Raw genomic sequence first — 17,709 nt, 5'->3', positions numbered from 1 at the left:
TACTTAAGTCACTGAAAGGGGGTTATTCATGTTATTAAACCCAGGAGTTCATGTGTGGCCTGTGTTAAACTTTACACACTGCCTTTAAGGTTTTCCTTTTCTTATTCAAAATAAGCATTTACAAATAATTCAGCCACTGGGGGCATGTTGGTAAGAATACGCTGAAGCTCCATCTTGTGCCTCCACAAGCTGCCCTTTCTCTGGCTCCAAAGCGAGAGTGAACTGGTCCCTGAGTAAATTAGATGAGTGTATTTTCTCAATTCTGCAAAAAGCAGGGAGAAAAGCAACCCAGCTCTGTACAAGAGCTTGAGAGATGCTAAGTCTTTCTACACTGTTATTTATCCTTGAGACAAGGTGGGTGAGGTCATATCTTTTATTTGACCAACTTCTGTTGGTGGGAGAGACAAGCTTTGGAGCTTACACAGAGCTGCATAGGCTCGGGAAGTAGGGGTGTGGGGGATGGTCCAGCACCCCCAGGTTTTCTACCTGGGGTCCTAGCCGCCAGCTCCAAGCCCCTGCCACCCAGGGTCCTGACCATTGGCCCCACTACTGCTTGGGGGCTCCAAGGCTGGCCCCTGGTCCTGCTCAGCCGCCGGTCCCGCTCGGCCACCAGCCCCGCACCCCAGGGCTTGCTGCAGGCCTGGGGTGCTGCTCAGCTGCAGCGTCCCAGCCGCCGACCCTGCATGCGGGGTCCCAGCTGCCGGGGGCCTGGGGGCTCTGCTGCCAGCCCAGGGTCCCGCCCAGCCACTGACCTCACATGTGGGATCCCAGCCGTCTTACCCCTGTCCCTGTCCGTGTCTCCGCCTCCCGGAGTCACAGCCCTGCTCCCGGCCCCAGCTCTAGGGGGCGGTGAGGGGCATGGATTGTTTAGCCAACTAATTAACACTTATTTCAAATGACAGGTTTCAGAGTAGCAGCCGTGTTAGTCTGTATTCGCAAAAAGAAAAGGAGAACTTGTGGCACCTTAGAGACTAACCAATTTATTTGAGCATAAGCTTTTGTGAGCTACAGCTCATTTCATCGGATGCATTCAGTGGAAAATACAGTGGGGAGATTTATATACATAGAGAACATGAAACAATGGGTGTTACCATACGCACTGTAATGAGAGTGATCACTTAAGGTGAGCTATTACCAGCAGGAGAGCGGGGCGGGGGGGAACACACAGGTGATATGGTGTGTTTTGTCTTTTATCATTTTCCTCTCTGAGTTCATTGGAGAGCGTAGTGACTGTCTGGGTTCACCCACATAGTTGCTACTGGGGCATTTAGTGCACTGGATGAGGTACACCACACGTTGTGATAGGCATGTGTAGGGCACAGGATCTTGAAATGTGTGTTGTGGGGGGTGTTGATCACTGTAGCACTGGAGAGATGTCTGCGAGTTTTGCATCTGTCCTGCTGGCAGGGTCTGGTGCTGGCTTACGTTGGTGTGTACTGGTCTGTGGGGAGTTTGCTTCTGAAAATGAGCTTGGAGAGGTTGCAGGGGAGGGGGTGTTGTTTGAAGGCCAGAAGAGGGGGTTTGGGAAAGGTTTCTTTCAGGATGGGTCCCCATCAAATGTGGGTTGTAGTTGTTTGATACCCCAAATGGGTTCCAGTGGGGGTGGTAAGTGACAACAAGGGGTGAGTTTCTGTATTGAAAGCTGGTTCTCTCTGGATCCACGGGTCCTACACATGCCTATCACAACATGTGGTGTACCTCATCCAGTACATTAAATGCCCCAATGACAACTATGTGGGTGAAACCAGACAGTCACTACGCTTTTGAACGAACTCACACAGGAAAATGATAAAAGACAAACACACCACACCACCTGTGGGTGAACACTTTTCACAAAGCAATCACTCTATATCTGACCTCTCAATCCTCATTCTCAAAGGAAACCTGCACAACACTTTGAAAAGACGAGCCTGGAAGCTTAAATTAATAAATTTTCTAGACAGTAAAAATCATGGACAGAATAGAGACACTGGATTTATGGCTTATTACAAAAATCTGTAACCTACTAATAACCCCCCCCCAGCTGCCTTTCCCCCCTCCACACCCTCCATTCCCACTTTCTCCCCTGACTGGAGGGACTGAATGGTCCCTTGAAATATGTGTTACCTACTTATACTAAACAATCTGTTCCCTTTTGTATTTATCTGTGACACTCTGAGTACTTGTCCCAGACCTGAAGATCTCTGTGTAAACTCGAAAACATGTCTCTCTCTCTGACAGAAGTTGGTTCAATAGAAGATATTAGCTCACCCACTTCGTCTCTCTAATGTCATGGGATTGACAGGGCTACGATAACATATTTATCCTCATTTAGCACACACATTGTGTTCAGTGCTGTACAAGATGCAAGAATAAATATAGTCTCAGCCCCAAAGGGTTTATTGTTTAAACAAGCAGACACACAAAGCTTGTCTACATTAGGAAAATTAGAGGCCACTTTATAGCCATGGTGCAGCTGTAGTCATGGGAGCAATAGCATCAGTGCAAGTGCAAGTAAGACTCCATTGTTTTTCTCATGGAAACCTGCTCCTGTATCATTCATTCATTTATTCATATGAATGTAGTGTCTCAGAGGCCGAGGTATGGATAGGCGCTACACAAACACAGAATAAAAAACAGCCCCTGCCCCAAATGTAAAACCATTATTTTTATTGGAAAACAGCATTGCAGGAACAATCTGCTGCTCCTGCTCCATGCATAATGCTCCACAAATGTCATTCACAGCACAAAACATTACTCAGGAAACAGATATTAATAATAATAAAAAACCAGGAAAAAGTATCATGAGCCAGAACATTTATGGCAAAGTCCTGTTCCCTTTGCTGCAGATGAGGGTTTTGCCATTGGCTTCAGTGGAATAGGAGTTGACATGCAGCTGGTTACAGGTGTCATGGAATGTATTTTCCCATTTTTATTAATCTACAACCCCTTGATTTCCTCAGAGAGAGAATAAAGGGTCGGCTAAGCACATACTGGAATCACTCCAGATAGCAAGTAGATCTGTCAGGATCAGACTACAGTGGAACCCACTTATACTGGAACTGTTTGTTTCACAGAACAGCTTAATTATGCAGTTTGTTCACTCTAACTGGCCTCACAATCTGCACATTGCAGGGTACTGATATAATTCAGGACAATCATCCTCCTTTTCTATGAACAATTTCACTAACTCCAAGCCCATTGTAAATGGGTTCCACAATACACATGAAAATGTGTCTTCTTGACAGTTCCTGTGTCAGCCTTTCTTACTCTGACTCAGTGGTATGCCTTTTCTGGCAAAGTTCCCTCCAGTGGCTTTTAAAGAAGTATTTGATTTACTTCTACTATATTAAGGCCCTGTTGAAAGATCAGGCTATAACATCAGGGAACATTGATACTATGAAATCACAACTTGGTTCCATTCTGGGATCTTCAGAAAGGGTTAAATTAATATCCTCAGTGATGCATGCTTGTTTGTTGGATGTTGGCTGTATCTGGAAAATGCACAAATCCTGATGGAATATTAAACAAGCTTTCTTGGAATTTGCACTTTTAAAATAAAAGCTTCTTTTTTTTTTATTAAATACTCTCAGCTCAACCAATCTTATCGGATAGATACCTTTCCACTGATGAGAAGAGCAATTTCAATTCTGATAGTGAATAAGTACATCTGAAAGAGATTTAACAAGCAGAACTGTGAGGAGCGCTGTTATGATAGCAAACATTGTGCTTTTGGTGAGGGACCCTTATCAGTAAAATACTGATCAAAAACTGGGAACAGTAAGAAATGTTTAAAGATGTTAGTGACCAATGGGACTATATGCCTGAGCAGGGCTGAGGGTTGTGCTCCCAAATGGATGACCAACACAAGAATGTGTTCCTTTAAAGCAACAGTGCAGTTGTAACACGGGATCCCAGCCCTGGTTGGCAGACTCAGTTAGTCATGCACAATGTGTTGCCGTGTAAAGCCGGCTCCTGGAGCTCTCCCAGTAAAATAAAGTTGGATGTTTTCTGGTGTGTCCCCCAAGGCAGGGAGACATGTCATGTACAACCAGGGTTCTTAGGATACAGCTGATCATGATCTTAAAGGCACATTCACCAAATTGTGCATTTTTAACCAATCATGTGCTAGTATGTTACAAATATGCCCAAATCCTTATTTTTAGCATGTTACAAATTACACCTGAGATTACTGAAATGGAAAGAATTTTTAAAATCTAATTGACTTTTCACATGTATGCTGTTTGTTTGCATTTTTGAGTTAGGACAATTAAATAGCTTAGTCAGTTTTACTTTTGTTCCTAGTCAGTTTCACTTATAGGTTCTCTGGCACTTGCAGAATACAGGGAAATATTGATTTGGTTTCAAAAACTATTTCCAGTGGAACTTAAAACCACAGAAAATGTCTACTGGTTGCAGGGTTGTTGGTTTTTTTTCTTTTGTTTGTTTTAAAGCCTCTTGTTACAAACCCTAACTTTTGGGCCACATTTGCTATACAGGAACACAAACGTGAGTACATTACCTCAGAATTACAACTCATGAGTTTCTCTAGGCTTTTAAAATATTTTAATCCTTACCCTGCTTAATTCAGGGAACGGGAGGTTATGTACATAGAAAGTCAATATGTATGTCTGCTGCCCAAGCATGTTAACAAGAGAGAGTTAAAACATGCATTTCAGTTTAATAAACTACAGTTTAACCACTGGTGTTACAGGCAGTGATGATGAAGCTCTGCAGAAGATTTCTGAGCTCTGCAACAATGTTCCATTTTTCCACAAATGTTTTCCCTAAAAGTTTGTTCTTTTCTTTTCTCTATGTGACTATTGTGGGACTCTGATGTAAGTGTTACAGCTTTGCATGACTTTTCATCTGAACTATTTAGACTAGACTAGCTTTCTCCTTGCACTTAACGCCTTAATCATTTGTGGGATGTGTTTTCATTAACTGATGACTCCGTTGATGATGTGACTAGACTTGTTTGCCTGATTAATATTGAGCCTGACTTATGTTTTGAAAAGATGGCCCTCCTGACACCCTTTGTTATTATGATTGCTGTACAGTGTGTGGGGGTGTCTGTACTTAGCTTCTTGGTTTGGCAATGAAACAGTTGCTGTGAGACATGTAATTTGTCCAGTTACCTTCTGGAAATGAATACCTTTTGAATCTAATGAATGAAAAGGGATTGAGCTCCAATGCTTTCATTGACTCATTAATATGGAAGAAGTAAGATGAGTGACCCACAGCAAAGAAGATGAGATTTTGCTTTTGTGTGACCTTGTCTTGCATTATAGTAATATGATCTCTAACATGTGACCGATACAATATGTGACTCTGAACTATCCTATTCTCCTAGGGGAATTTAATCAGTAAGGCGATCATGTCATTGGGCAAAATGAGTCCTTTGCTCATCCACCAATCACATATGGGACCAGGTTCTGATCTCTGCTATACTGGTGTAAATCCATTGAGATTACTCTGGATTTTCACAAGTGTAGAGGAGAACAGAGTCCTGTCCATAATGCAGCAATTGCTGAGCAAGTGCTCTGCTACGAAAGCTCCTTTGGTGCTGCATAATGGGTTTAGTCCTTTCTCAAGGAGGATTTACCAGCCTACATCAAATCATAGACATTAGAGATGACCACGACCTATTAGGTCATGTTCTCCATCTCCTTGTCAGTAAGTACACAATTGTTCTCTGCTAGCTTAGGCCCGGACTCAGCAAAATACTTAAGCACGTACGTAAGTGCTTTTTACAATCGGGGTTTTAGGCCCAAATCCTCAAAGATATTTGGGTGCCTAACTCCCACTGATTTCAGTAGGAGTTAGGTACCTTAATACCTTTGAGGACCCAGGTCTAAGTGCTTTGCTTGGTCTAATTTTAAATGTCTGAAGCATCGAGCCTCAGCGTGCTGCTGAATGTTGTTTCCCTCTGAGCGAATTAAAGCCCTCAGACTTGCCTTGGTGATCATCGCAACCTGAGGGGAGACACCCCTGTATATGATGGGCTTATAATTATTGTAATCATGGCAGCAGCCTCAGCTCTGGGACCTGAGCCATAGAATTCATCCAGGTGCATGTGGAATGCTCCAGTCTCTCTCGCGTGCCATGCGATGCTGCTTCCCAGAGCAATTCCTGTACGTCTGCTTGGAGATGCGCAGGAGTAAGTGCAATAGGCCAAGACCCCATCCACACCCATGTAGTTCAGGCTGACGTGTGGCCCTAAGCATGTCTCAGAGCAGATGTGCTGGAATCAGTAAGGGAGGTGGAGGGATTTGGCTGGCCACTGTTGCTCAGATACAGCCACCTGCTGACCGGTCTGGGAAACACTTACAGTGGCCAGACTATAGGCTGTCTCTCCAGTCTCTACAGAAATGCTCTGTGCTAGAGCAGCTGGTAGGGGAATGGGTGTTGATGACCTAAAATCCTGCACCAAAGCTTCAGATCATAATAAAACATTTTAGGAAGCACGAAAAGGTCACCCAGCCGCACATGCCCTCCCTTTCAAAGAGCATGTCAGTCCCAATGTATTTCTATATCCCTCCATCCACTCCTTCTCCTGAAACAAATCGAGCTATCTCTGGCACTCGTCAATATGCTCTTTGCCTCAGTATCTTTTCCCAGTTGCTTATTGCACATGTTGTTTATTGGTCAGGCTAGTGCCCTTAGCATGAAGTACAAAGTTCCCTGTTTATTCTTAGTTTCTCCTGCAGCAGAACCTGGTTTAGAGAATTTACCTCCATCGCCATTATCCATTTCTCTTCTCCACCGTCATGGCCACAGAAACCACCCCTACAGCTGACACTAATTGACACTCTTGTTGGCAGCCCTTCTTCAGTAACAGCCCTACTGTGGCACTAGTGTATGCTGTGCCGTGTTGGACCACAACTGTAGAATACTGCTCTCCCCTTCTGTGTTTGGAGGCGACGCCCTGTACACAGATCTCCTCCCTGCTGCACTGCAGAGGGTGTGCGATCAGTCACCTCCATGGCACCTCCTATCCCTCCACTCTGGATTCCATGGAAGGTACTTCCTGGGTCCAAAACCCACAGAGTAGGGCGGTTTAGACAGTCATTGTCCCCCCCTCTCCTCCCTCCTGAAGTCCAGGTTGCTAGCAGAACACAAGTGGCTAAAGTCTGGCAGGTTTTTGGTGGCTTCTATGAAGTGAGTTGGAGGGTCTCAGTCCAATTCCTGGGGGACAAGTGCCCATCTAGCAAAATCACCATCATCAATAGAGTTAATTGGCCGTCGGCAAAGAGAGGTAAAGGACTAAAACAGCTGGAGACTGAACCCTCAGGCTTCTAGAGAGGGGTGCCCGCAGGGCAGGGTAAAGGCATGCACGCTGGTGGAGCACTGCAGCTGCTACTCATGGAGTACCGGTCCTGGGGATAGGCTGCCCATCTGGCATTTATGTACCAGCACCAAATTCAAAAGAGAGAGAAAATAGCAACAATGTGAGCCTAAGAAAGGTGTGATTCTCTCAGAGATTGTCAGGGCTGTTGGTCCCTTCCCTGTGTCTCCTGTTGTCTGGTGAAATGCTGGCTTTAGGGATAAGGGGTTGAGCGCATTTGATCATGTAAAGTTTGCATGTTTCCTCGGGTGGCGGGTGAAACTTCCCTGAGGAGCAGCTAGCCCCCTGCTCTGCCTCTTTTGGCCACCGTCCCGCCTCTGAGGCCACGCACCCGCTCGCTGCTCTCAGCCTCTCCGTGGCCCCGGCCAGGGTGGGATGGGAGGGGGCAGAGAACTCAGTCAGGACCAGGGGAGGGGCGCTGAGAACTCAGCCCTGCCTGGGGTCAAGCTCTCAGCCTCGGCTGGGACCGCAGCGGAGCTCTCGGCCCGAGCTCGAGCTCTGAGCCCAGAGCCCCTCCCTCGTTCCGCCTGCGGCCCCACCCATAGCCCCCTCCGCATTCTGCCCCTTCCCCCATAGCCTCACCCCCATTCCGCCTCTGCTCTACCTCTTCCCTCCAAGCACCGCCCCCTGCTTGGTCCATCCCCCCACACCCCCTGTGGCCCCAAGACCAGAAAAGCTCTGTGGCCCTGCTGCATCCCTGGCCAGAGTCAAGCTCTCAGCCTCAGCTGGGACCATGGCGGAGCTCTCGGTCCTAACTGGAGCTCTGAGCCTGAAGACCCTCCCCTTTCTGGCCTCTTCCACCCGCGGCCCCGCCCAGGACCCCACCCCATTCTGTCCCTTCCCCTGCGGTCCTGTCTCCGTTCCACCCCCACTCTGCCTCTTTCCCCTCAGACACCTTGCCCCCCACTTGCTTCTGCCCCCCTCCCTCCCACTGAGGCCCCGAGACTGGCCGCGGCAGGGAGCAAGAGCTCCTCCAGCCCCGCGGGTGTGGCAGGAGGAGATTTTCCTGGGGGCCTCAAATCTGCCACTGCCTGCCCACTGGCAGCGCGAGGTCTGGGGAGCTTTAGCATCCCCCAGCCTCCATTACGTGCCACCCAAGATGTTTCCACGCATTTTTGGTTTTAGTTGCGTGTGGTTCTGTAGCCTGTTTACTGATTCTGCTGGATAGTCTAGGTAATTCCTCAACAACACCGCTTCCTCTACAATACATTCCCTGGCCAAGGGAATGTCATTGTCCATGTTTGGCAGCAGATGCCTTGAGTTGCATTATTTTACTGGTTTAACCATTGTTGCGTTTCTCTAAAAATAGTGCAGCTGGGCTACAAGACAAAAGATTATAATTTCTTTGGGAGTGGGTAGAAACTGGGCTTGCTCACAATGGGGAAATATTTTAACCGGTTCTAAAACTGGTTCAGTTAAACTGATTCTAAAAATGACTAGCGCCATAATATAGACCCAGTTATAGGTTGTTTAAGGCAGCCTGACCCATTTTTACTGAACAGGAAACAATCAATCAGACTGCTTTAAACTGCCTCAAACTCACTGTACACTATGGTTCTTAGACCAGCTTTAAACTGTTTTAAAACCAGTTAGAATGTTTCCACAGTATAGACAGGGCTTAAGGACCAAATCTTATTATTTCTTTGAAGTTAATAGGAATTTTGCTCAAGTAAGGCCTGCAGGATATTGTCCTCATGTGCTAGGATGTTATATAATAAAAATTGAAAATTAGTTTCCCAAAGCATGGCCAACCTTCTGTGATGACCCCGCAGCTACAGGAGTTGCCTGTTTTCAGAGGCTTCCCTATGGCAAGGCTACAAACAAGTTCAGTAACATTTGGGTTCCTCCTAATGCAAGGTTTGTTTAAGGCCCAAGCAGTTTAGGAGGAAGGATGGTCTTATGGCTAAAACAGACAATGGGGTGACAGGAGACATGGATTCTATCCCTAGTTGACTCACTGTGTGACCTGGGGCAAGTCCATCCCTTCCCCTCCCTATACTTCAGTTTCCCTAGCTATAAAGTGAGAATATCCCCCTCTGAGAGGCTTTATTAATGTTTGTGTAACACTGACAGACCCCAGTCATCAGGATCGAACCTGGGACTTCTGGAGCTAAATGCATGAGCCTCTACTCCATGAGCTAAAAGCCATATGCTCCTTAGCTAAGGCTATAGAGCAAACTCATTAATCTCTCTCTAAGTGGTCTCGGTTGCCACTAGATGGGACAGAACACCACACCCAAAAGGTGCGTGGGTTACATGTGCACAGGACTTTCAGATGGGAGATGCTATATATAGGTGGGCAAAATGTTATTTCTGTCTAGTTTATAGTAGTCTAGCTCCCTACAGTCCTTACATTTCTGTTAAAGGAAGGCAGTACTTTAGAGATAGGTCAGCCATTATTCCACTGAACCTGTCTCCATCCGGAAGACTACACTTCAAGTTCTTCAGTAGTGATTTTGAGAACTATGTCACCATATAGGAAATAGCTCATTGGCTGACACTGTGGAATCATAGATATTTAATATCACTACAGTCTTCCATATTGCTACTGGAGTGACTGAGATAGTTTGAACCATTACTGTACATTAATGTGTTTTTTGTTCTAATAAGGGCACCCACTTGAAGTGCTTCCCTTCAGAGATTCTGCGTCTCGCAGTGAACTTAAAACACAGCTGTAAACAGAGCCCGCATATAAACTGTGTTTTTGAGCAATTATGGTGGCTAAGTGATTAATACCAGTGTGGCATCTTGCATGCTCTCTTAACAAAATGAAGTAAAACTGAGCTCTTCCTCAAAATATCATTTTCCAGGTGTCAGAAAAAAATGCTGTACAATGAAAATGAAATGTACCCAGACTTATTTATAATGTGATTGAGAGAATACTTAAGATTTTCCCACACTTTTTTTTAGAACTGTCATCATCTGTAAAATCTGAAATCAGCATTGTCCCTGGCCTCTCTGTTTTAACATTTTTCGACACTGCTTGACATTGCTGGGAAAATAGACGTTTACTGCACTTACTGAAAACCACTAGAGGCCATAGTCCAACCTAGCTATTGAGATGACAGATAAATTGATACAGGCAGCAGGATCTAGTGGTTTAAGGATACTATGGCCTAGTATGTGGAGAGGCGGCCTGGTCTAGTGGACTAAGATCATGACACTCAGGAGCTATTAGTTTATTTCAACAGGCAATGGACAGGGCCATAGGCTCTGAGCTATAAAAAAAACCCACCTTCACAAGGGGAGTAGCTCCCAGCGCGGCTTCCAGCGCTGGTACACTATCTATACTGGCACGTTACAGCGCTGAAACTTGCAGCGCTCAGGGGTTTGTTTTTTCACACCCCTGAGCGAGAAAGTTGCAGGGCTGTAAAGTGCCAGTGTAGACAAGCCCTTACTCTCACCATCTGTGTAATAAGGGGAGTGTTAGAGCTGAGTGAATAATGGATTTTTGGTTTGGGGTTTGATTCAAACTGGATCAATTTTTTTTTCAATTTTTTTTCGTCTAATTGCAGAACCTGAAAACTTTTTGTTTCTAATTGACTGAAACAATTTTTGTTTTTTATTTTGTTTCAGGTTGACCATAATGTTGACTCCAAATGGGGGGGTGGAGGGTGTTCGAGTTTTTGTTAAAATTCAGCCATTTTGGGTGTTTTTCACCTTTAAAAAAAATTGGCTAAATTTGAAATGGAAATGCTGTTTTTGCATTGAAAAGTCACAATGAAACACTTTGAAATAGTCCCAAATTCAACAAATAGTTCTGGGCTGTGAAAAATGCATTTTCCTAAGGGGAAAAAAGGTGTCACTCAGCTGTAATAGTAATACTTATGACAGGTTTCAGAGTAGCAGCCCTGTTAGTCTGTATCCGCAAAAAGAAAAGGAGGACTTGTGGCACCTTAGAGACTAACCAATTTATTTGAGCATAAGCTTTCATGATCTAAGGTGCCACAAGTCCTCCTTTTCTTTTTGAGTAATACTTATGTAACTCATGGCAATTGATTAGTTGAGTACTTTGAAGACTTAAAATGCTACGTATACTTATCAGGAATTTAAGGATCCTCTTATTATCACATTTGTGCACTTATCGCCAGTCTGAGAGGTAGAAATTGCTATTTTTATGCTGTCCTAGATTATTATAAAAAATCTATAGTTTAACTGGACCTTGAGCCAGTGATTGTCAGTAATATTTGTACAAGCAGCAAAAGCTTCCAGGCCCACAACAATTCAGAATGGAAAAGATATAAGCCATCAATTTAACTATAAAAGCACCGTAGCAAATTGTCTGCAGAGGGGTAGGAGGTTTAGTTGGAGCTAGGTACCATTTCATTGATTCATACTTTGTAATACCCATTAAAAATATCATCTAATTTAACTGTCTGGATACACTATACCAACTTTGGACCACAATCTGCCAGTACTGTTAATGACTCAAACTGCCTCCATATAATATCACTTAAAAAGTTCAAAATGCTGCACAGACATTAACTATTAAACAAGCATTTGCAGTCTGCACACAGCGGGCCAAATTCAGTTACATCAGTGAGGTCTGATTATAGTCAGAGTGGCTTTGGAAATCTCCCAGCAGCCACTCCTTTCTGGAAGCAGTACCAGGAACTGTGGAATAGATGTCCTGAGGGAAATGCATCTGAATGGAGTTAGAAGAGCATTAAACATGAGGCAAAACTGTAGCAGTTCAGAACACAAGGCAGCATGTCAAGGATGGGGCATATTGAACCATTACTGCTTATACCAGTGCAGCCATACTAATTCACCCAGGAATGCCTCGGTTCTGTAGTGTGAACACAGCCAAAGTGGCCAATGCAAGAGGAGATCTAAGTAACTCCTCAAGTTCAGTTACAAGTTTGGTTTTTTTTGTTTTGTTTTTTTGCTGAGGTGAAAATGTTCCCTTGGTGTATTTGTTCAGATCAGTATGGTGCCAGAATGGTTTTTCTAGAGTGATTAGCCGTTTCACTGATCTGTGATCCAAATATGATTAAAACCAACTGTTTATGGAATCTACATAACATCAGATGGGCTGTTAAATTAGTCTAAATTGCATTTAAAAAGTCCAACACAACTAATAAACACACCATAAGCTGGGGCCACTTTGGTTTCTGACACCGCAACCACTGTTACTAGAGTGTGATATATGAACCCCATTTCTATTAATCTCTGGAAGATGCATGGCTTTGGGGTGGGATTAGTGAAATGAACAGCAGAAGCCAAGTCACCACTGACCTTCCTTATCCTTTGTTTTCACCATGTAGATTTAAAAATGCTGTTGTAAGTGGTTGAGGTAGACATGGATGATGCGTGTGAAAAGCCTCGTGAGGCAAATTGTGAAACAAAAGACTTAGTGTTCTCAGATGATGAAGAGCATGATTTATTGGATCAGATGGTCAAGAACAGAAGGCTCAAAAAGAAGGAACAAGCTCTTGAGGTACTTCCATATTGGAAAAGGTGCTGCAACCAGCAAGGTTGCCTGGATTTCCAGAAGGACACCTCTCTTTGGAATGGAAACGCTGTTTGAGGCCAACATTGTACTTTCAGTCTTGCAGGGTGGATCTGGACTTGAATATTCAGCTCTTCCTACAGGTGTGGAATCTCCCTGTGGGAGTTTAAGTTCCACACCTATAAGAACAAATCAGAGCTGCAATATTAGGAGCTAGCTTTGAATTCTTCCAAAGTTTTGAGGTGTTTGGATGTGAGGTTTTGGAGATACACAAAACTCTCCATTTCACTTTGCTTTACTTAAGGGAAATTTTTATTGTCATATTTTGAGGGGAAGACAGATGGAGAGATGTGCCAAGATCCAAACACCCCAAAACTTTGGGAGAATTCAGAGCCAGATCCATACATATTCAATATGGACTTAATCCAGAGCTCATTGATATTAATAAGTCTTTCCACTGATTTCATTACTTGGATGGGCTTTGAATCAGGCCCTATATTAGCAAGTATGCTTTAATTTGTAACAAAGACAGACAGACATATAAAGGATACAAGAGCATACATTCTGCTCTGCCAGAAAAGGTTTTAGCATCACTCATGTTCATAGGAAATACAGCCACAAGGCAGACAAGTCAAAGGAATAATACTTAAAAAAAATCAGAGATGGCAGAGATGAGGAAGCCTTCCAGATCTTTGCGAAAATGGAGGCAGCTGCTGTCTGCCCGGATATAGGTCCTAAGAAATCAAAGGTGGGAAATCTCTACCAATGGGTAAGTCGGAACAGTTACACTCTTAACTTGGCTCAAAGAGAGAGTATGAAAGGGGATATTGTTGGGGTAAAAATAATACTCGTTGCTCTAAAGTGTCCTTATCTATGGTCTAATAATACCTGAGATCATTAACAGGGGAGGAATTTTGAAAATCTCAATGACTTCTCACCAGTTATGCTCCAAGTCAACTCCCTGAGTTGTTGTCTGCCGGTCCGAGCCCTGGCCCTGCTGTGGGTGGTGAGGGAGAGAAGAGACCTGGCCTTTTTGAAGTCTCCTTGCCTCTGGATAGTAGCTCCTCAGGCTAGAGTGCTGCCCCCTCTCCGATGCTACTATGAAGGGAAGAGAGAGGGTGGCTGCTCACAGACAAAACTGTGAAGTGGGCCACCAGCATAGAGCCCTGCCCTCCTCTCCCTACCGAACGAGCATCCCAGAACTATGCAGCAATGATTTCTCTGTTGTCAGGGTGGCTCTGCTGCCCCAGTAGCAGCCCTCTCCCAAGCTGCTGCAGGATCTACTCCTCTGATGCGCTATCTATTCTGTGGATGGCTCCTATTCCAGGCATGGTGGCTATGTCTCTGGCAGCTCCACACACGGTGCAGGATCCATGAAGGCCACAGGATTTATACCCAGGATCACCTTCTACAGCTGTTCCAGTGGGAGCCTCTCCGAGTTCTTCCCTTCTGGCTGGAAGCCTCAGTTCTGATATTTCTATCTCGTATTTATTTTCCATTAGGTCCGTAGTGCTCTTCAGGAATTCAGAGATGAAGAGATTGCTGAGCATGGGCTTGTGGCACAGGCATGGGACCTGGGGGACTTGGGTCCTAGTGCCAGCTCTGCCACCGACATCCTCTGACATTGGGCAAATCATCTGTCTAATCTAATGAACTCCTCAGTGTAGTGTCTAAACAAAACCTCTTTGTACCAGTTTCCTCATTGGTACAAATGGGATAATGGGCCCACGCTACCTCACAGAAGGATTGAGAGGCTAAATTAAACAGTGTTCACAAAGTGTGGTATGACCTTTGGTCAGAAGGTGCTATAGCAATATAAACAATTTATAATAAAAAGATAATGTAATGGGTCCCACTGGATATTAGGTTTATGCTGCAGAGGCCTCAGATACTTGTCACTGCCGGAGGCAGGGTAATGGAATGGATGAACAAATAGTTTGATCCAGTGTAATGCACCTCATGGTCTTTTCACATCATTTAGCTGGACCCTCAGGTTTGACCCAGGTCAGCATTGAGGTGGACTGGCAGAATGCTTCTCCTTACAGTGCCTGGTCTCAGCCTCTCACTTTACAGAGCATGGATCTCTGGGCCCTCTTAGAAACCATCCCCAACTCATTTCCCCTGGCACCCAAAGCTCAGTTAAATCCAAGTCTGGGGTTTAGGGAGGAGGGTAACAGCTAGTGCTGGAAATGATTGTAGTTTTTTCATGCATTGAAGGAATAAGCCAAATTAAACACGCCTCCTCCCCCTTTGGAAAGTCACAGCTTTTCTCCCAGGAGCTCCTCTGCCTGCATTAAAAGGGTGGCAAATATTTAAAGATGTCTTCCCCCCACCCCTCCTCTGGGTATCTGATGTCTTTAAAACACAAGAGAAGTAGAACAGAGAAGCGGTTGGCATTGGCATTACATGAGAAGCTGGGAGGAGACTTGAGATGTCTCAAAGTACTCCATTTAGGAAGGAACAATCAGTTTTGCACACGTACAAAATGGGAAATGACTACCTAGAATGGAGTACTGTAGAAAAGGATCTGGAGGTCATAGTGAATCACAAGCTAAATATGAGTCAACAGTGTAACCCTGTTGCAAAAAAAGCGAACATCATTCTGGGATGTATTAGCAGGAGTGTTGTAAGCAAAACACACGAAATAATTCTTCGGCTCTACTCCGCACTGATTGTGCCTCAACTGGAGTACTGTGTCTGGTTCTGGGCACCACATTTTGGGAAAGATGTGGACAAACTGGAGAAAGTCCAGAGAAGAACAACAAAAATGATTAAAGGTCTAGAAAACATGACCGATGAGGGAAGATTGAAAAAATTGGGTTTGTTTAGTCTGGAAAAGAGAAGACTGAGAGGGCACAAGATAACAGTTTTTATAAAAGGTTGTTACAAGGAATAGGACAAGAAGCAATGGGCTTAAATTGCAGAAAGAGCCATTTCAGTTGGACATTAGGAAAAACTTCCTAACTGTCAGGGTAGTTAAGCACTGGAATAAATGGACTAGGGAGATTGTGGAATCTCTGTCTTTGGAGATTTTTAAGGGCAGGTTAGACAATCACCTGTCAGGGATGGTCTAGATAATACTTAGTCCTGCCCTGAGTGCAGGGGAGTGGACTAGAAGACCTCTCAAGGGCTCTTCCAGTCCTACAATTCTTTGATTCTGTAATTCTGTGCAGAGACCTTTAAATGCCAGCCATGAGTTAACCCATGAGTCTCTGGTTGTAAAGATTGAAACAGGTAAGATAGCAGAAATGGAGTTGTCTCTGCTGTGATCTGGAAATACATACTTGTCCTAGATCAGTTGTGGGTAACTGCAAACTAATGGAAAGACAAGAGGACTTGAATCTCCTGACTATTCCTGAAGTAAAAACGAAGGGTGGGCCCCAGTGGTTGGGGGCTTGCCGGAGACCTGGGTTCAGTTCAAATCTGCTCTACCACAATTATCTCTGTGACTTTAGGCAAGTCATATAGGCCCAGATCCCCAAAGATTTCAAATGGAAATTAGTGGAAGTTAGCTGCCTAAGTACCTTTGGGGATCTGGGCCTTAGTCTTTCTGTGCCTCAGTTCCCCATCTGTAAAATGGAGATAATAGCACTGCCCTAGCTGTCGGGTGTTGTGAGGAGCAATGCATTAAAGATTGTGAGGTGCTCAGATACCATGATGATGGAGGCCATGTAAATACCACAGATAGCTAGATCTGCCAGCCATGCAGCAAACTGCCAGAGGCTCAAGCCTGCAGACCATACTCGGGCCCAACTTCTGTTAATTTCATTGAGAGTTTTTCTGGTGTAAGGATTTCAGGATTGGGGCCCAAGACAGTTTTGGGGTACTATCTGGTAGAGAATGGGAGTGGGTGGTAGATGCCAGGTTAAGCTGTGTGATGATGGCCCACACTACTCAGGCCTGGTGTAAGCGGGCACAATTTACAGTGAAGCCAATGATATCTGTTCCCCCTGAAACCAGGGCAGATTTTGGCCCTATGTGTTGAGCAAATCTAAGTACTTGACAGAATATTGAAAAGTGATTTGTATGTTATATCACTTTATAGTCATTCAGCTACCATGCACTCATTATGAATACTAGCATATTATGGAGAATCATAATATGCTGGCCTGCTACGGCATAGGCAGTTTGCTACACAATGTACGTAAATGCATTTTTAAACTGAGCAACACTTTCTACTGCTTTAAGATTCATCTAACTAGTGTCCTGTGTGATTCTCACAAACCATAACTGGGCCATGCTGTAGCTCTGTTGGGTGAACTATGCACCAGTGGTTACCACCACCACATAGTGGTCTGTTTGCTGCTCAGGGTGCTTTCTCTCTCTCAGACTGTTTACCCACCTGGGGAATGGGGCTACCCAGGATTTGAGACTAAAGCGGAGTTAATCTGGCACCTGCCACTTAGGCAGCCATGATAGACCTCCTGGCAGATTGCCTGTGAGTTGTACAGTGAACCGTCCGCTTGTAGCTCACTTATGATGTCTGAAGGGGTCTATTTTTAAGAACTCCACATCAGTAATGTAACTGTAAGGCAGAATTTCAATGATTCTGTTTTGAAATAATTTCAAACAGTGTCCAGGCTTTGTCCGGACAAGGAATCTGGGTTGGCAGCTTGGCAGGAGTTCACATGCTTCATCCAGTTAGCATAAAATGGAGAAGATTGCAGATGTCCTTGTCTTTTTTTATGAAGAGGCTGCCTGTGAAGGCTACAAGTCACAGCATGCATTGTTCCCTTTCAAGTGGGCCTTAGGTTTTGTGGGGCCCAGACGACTGATTTCTCAGGTGCCCTGGAGCAGCATTTGGGGTGGGGAGTGCCAAAATTGGCGTTCTGGTACTTTTTTGCTCTCCTGATCATATGGGCATAACTTAGAGCAGTCTCGAGGCTTCTGTAAATTGCACTAGCTTATAATGCCTTCCTAGGGGCCATTA

General features: G+C 44.7%; 1 protein-coding gene across 2 annotated transcripts in view; it reads left to right on the top strand.

Annotated features, from left to right (window-relative positions):
• The window catches only part of REEP1 (receptor accessory protein 1), a 109,578-nt gene that overhangs the window by 87,568 nt on the left and 4,301 nt on the right, over positions 1–17,709 (top strand). Inside the window, exon 8 of one of the 2 annotated variants that reach the window (XM_074951880.1) lies at positions 12,616–12,767. The exons of the other annotated variant lie outside the window; for it this stretch is intronic. Within the exon in view, the coding sequence (XP_074807981.1) occupies positions 12,616–12,767 (152 nt within the window). The remainder of the gene's footprint in view (positions 1–12,615; positions 12,768–17,709) is intronic. 2 annotated transcript variants of the gene reach the window in all.

This window comes from Natator depressus, chromosome 4, assembly GCF_965152275.1.
Source record: "Natator depressus isolate rNatDep1 chromosome 4, rNatDep2.hap1, whole genome shotgun sequence".
NCBI lineage: Eukaryota > Metazoa > Chordata > Testudines > Cheloniidae > Natator > Natator depressus.
The sequence above is the reverse complement of the archived record's forward strand: the minus strand, read 5'-3'. Positions and strand labels throughout refer to the sequence as shown.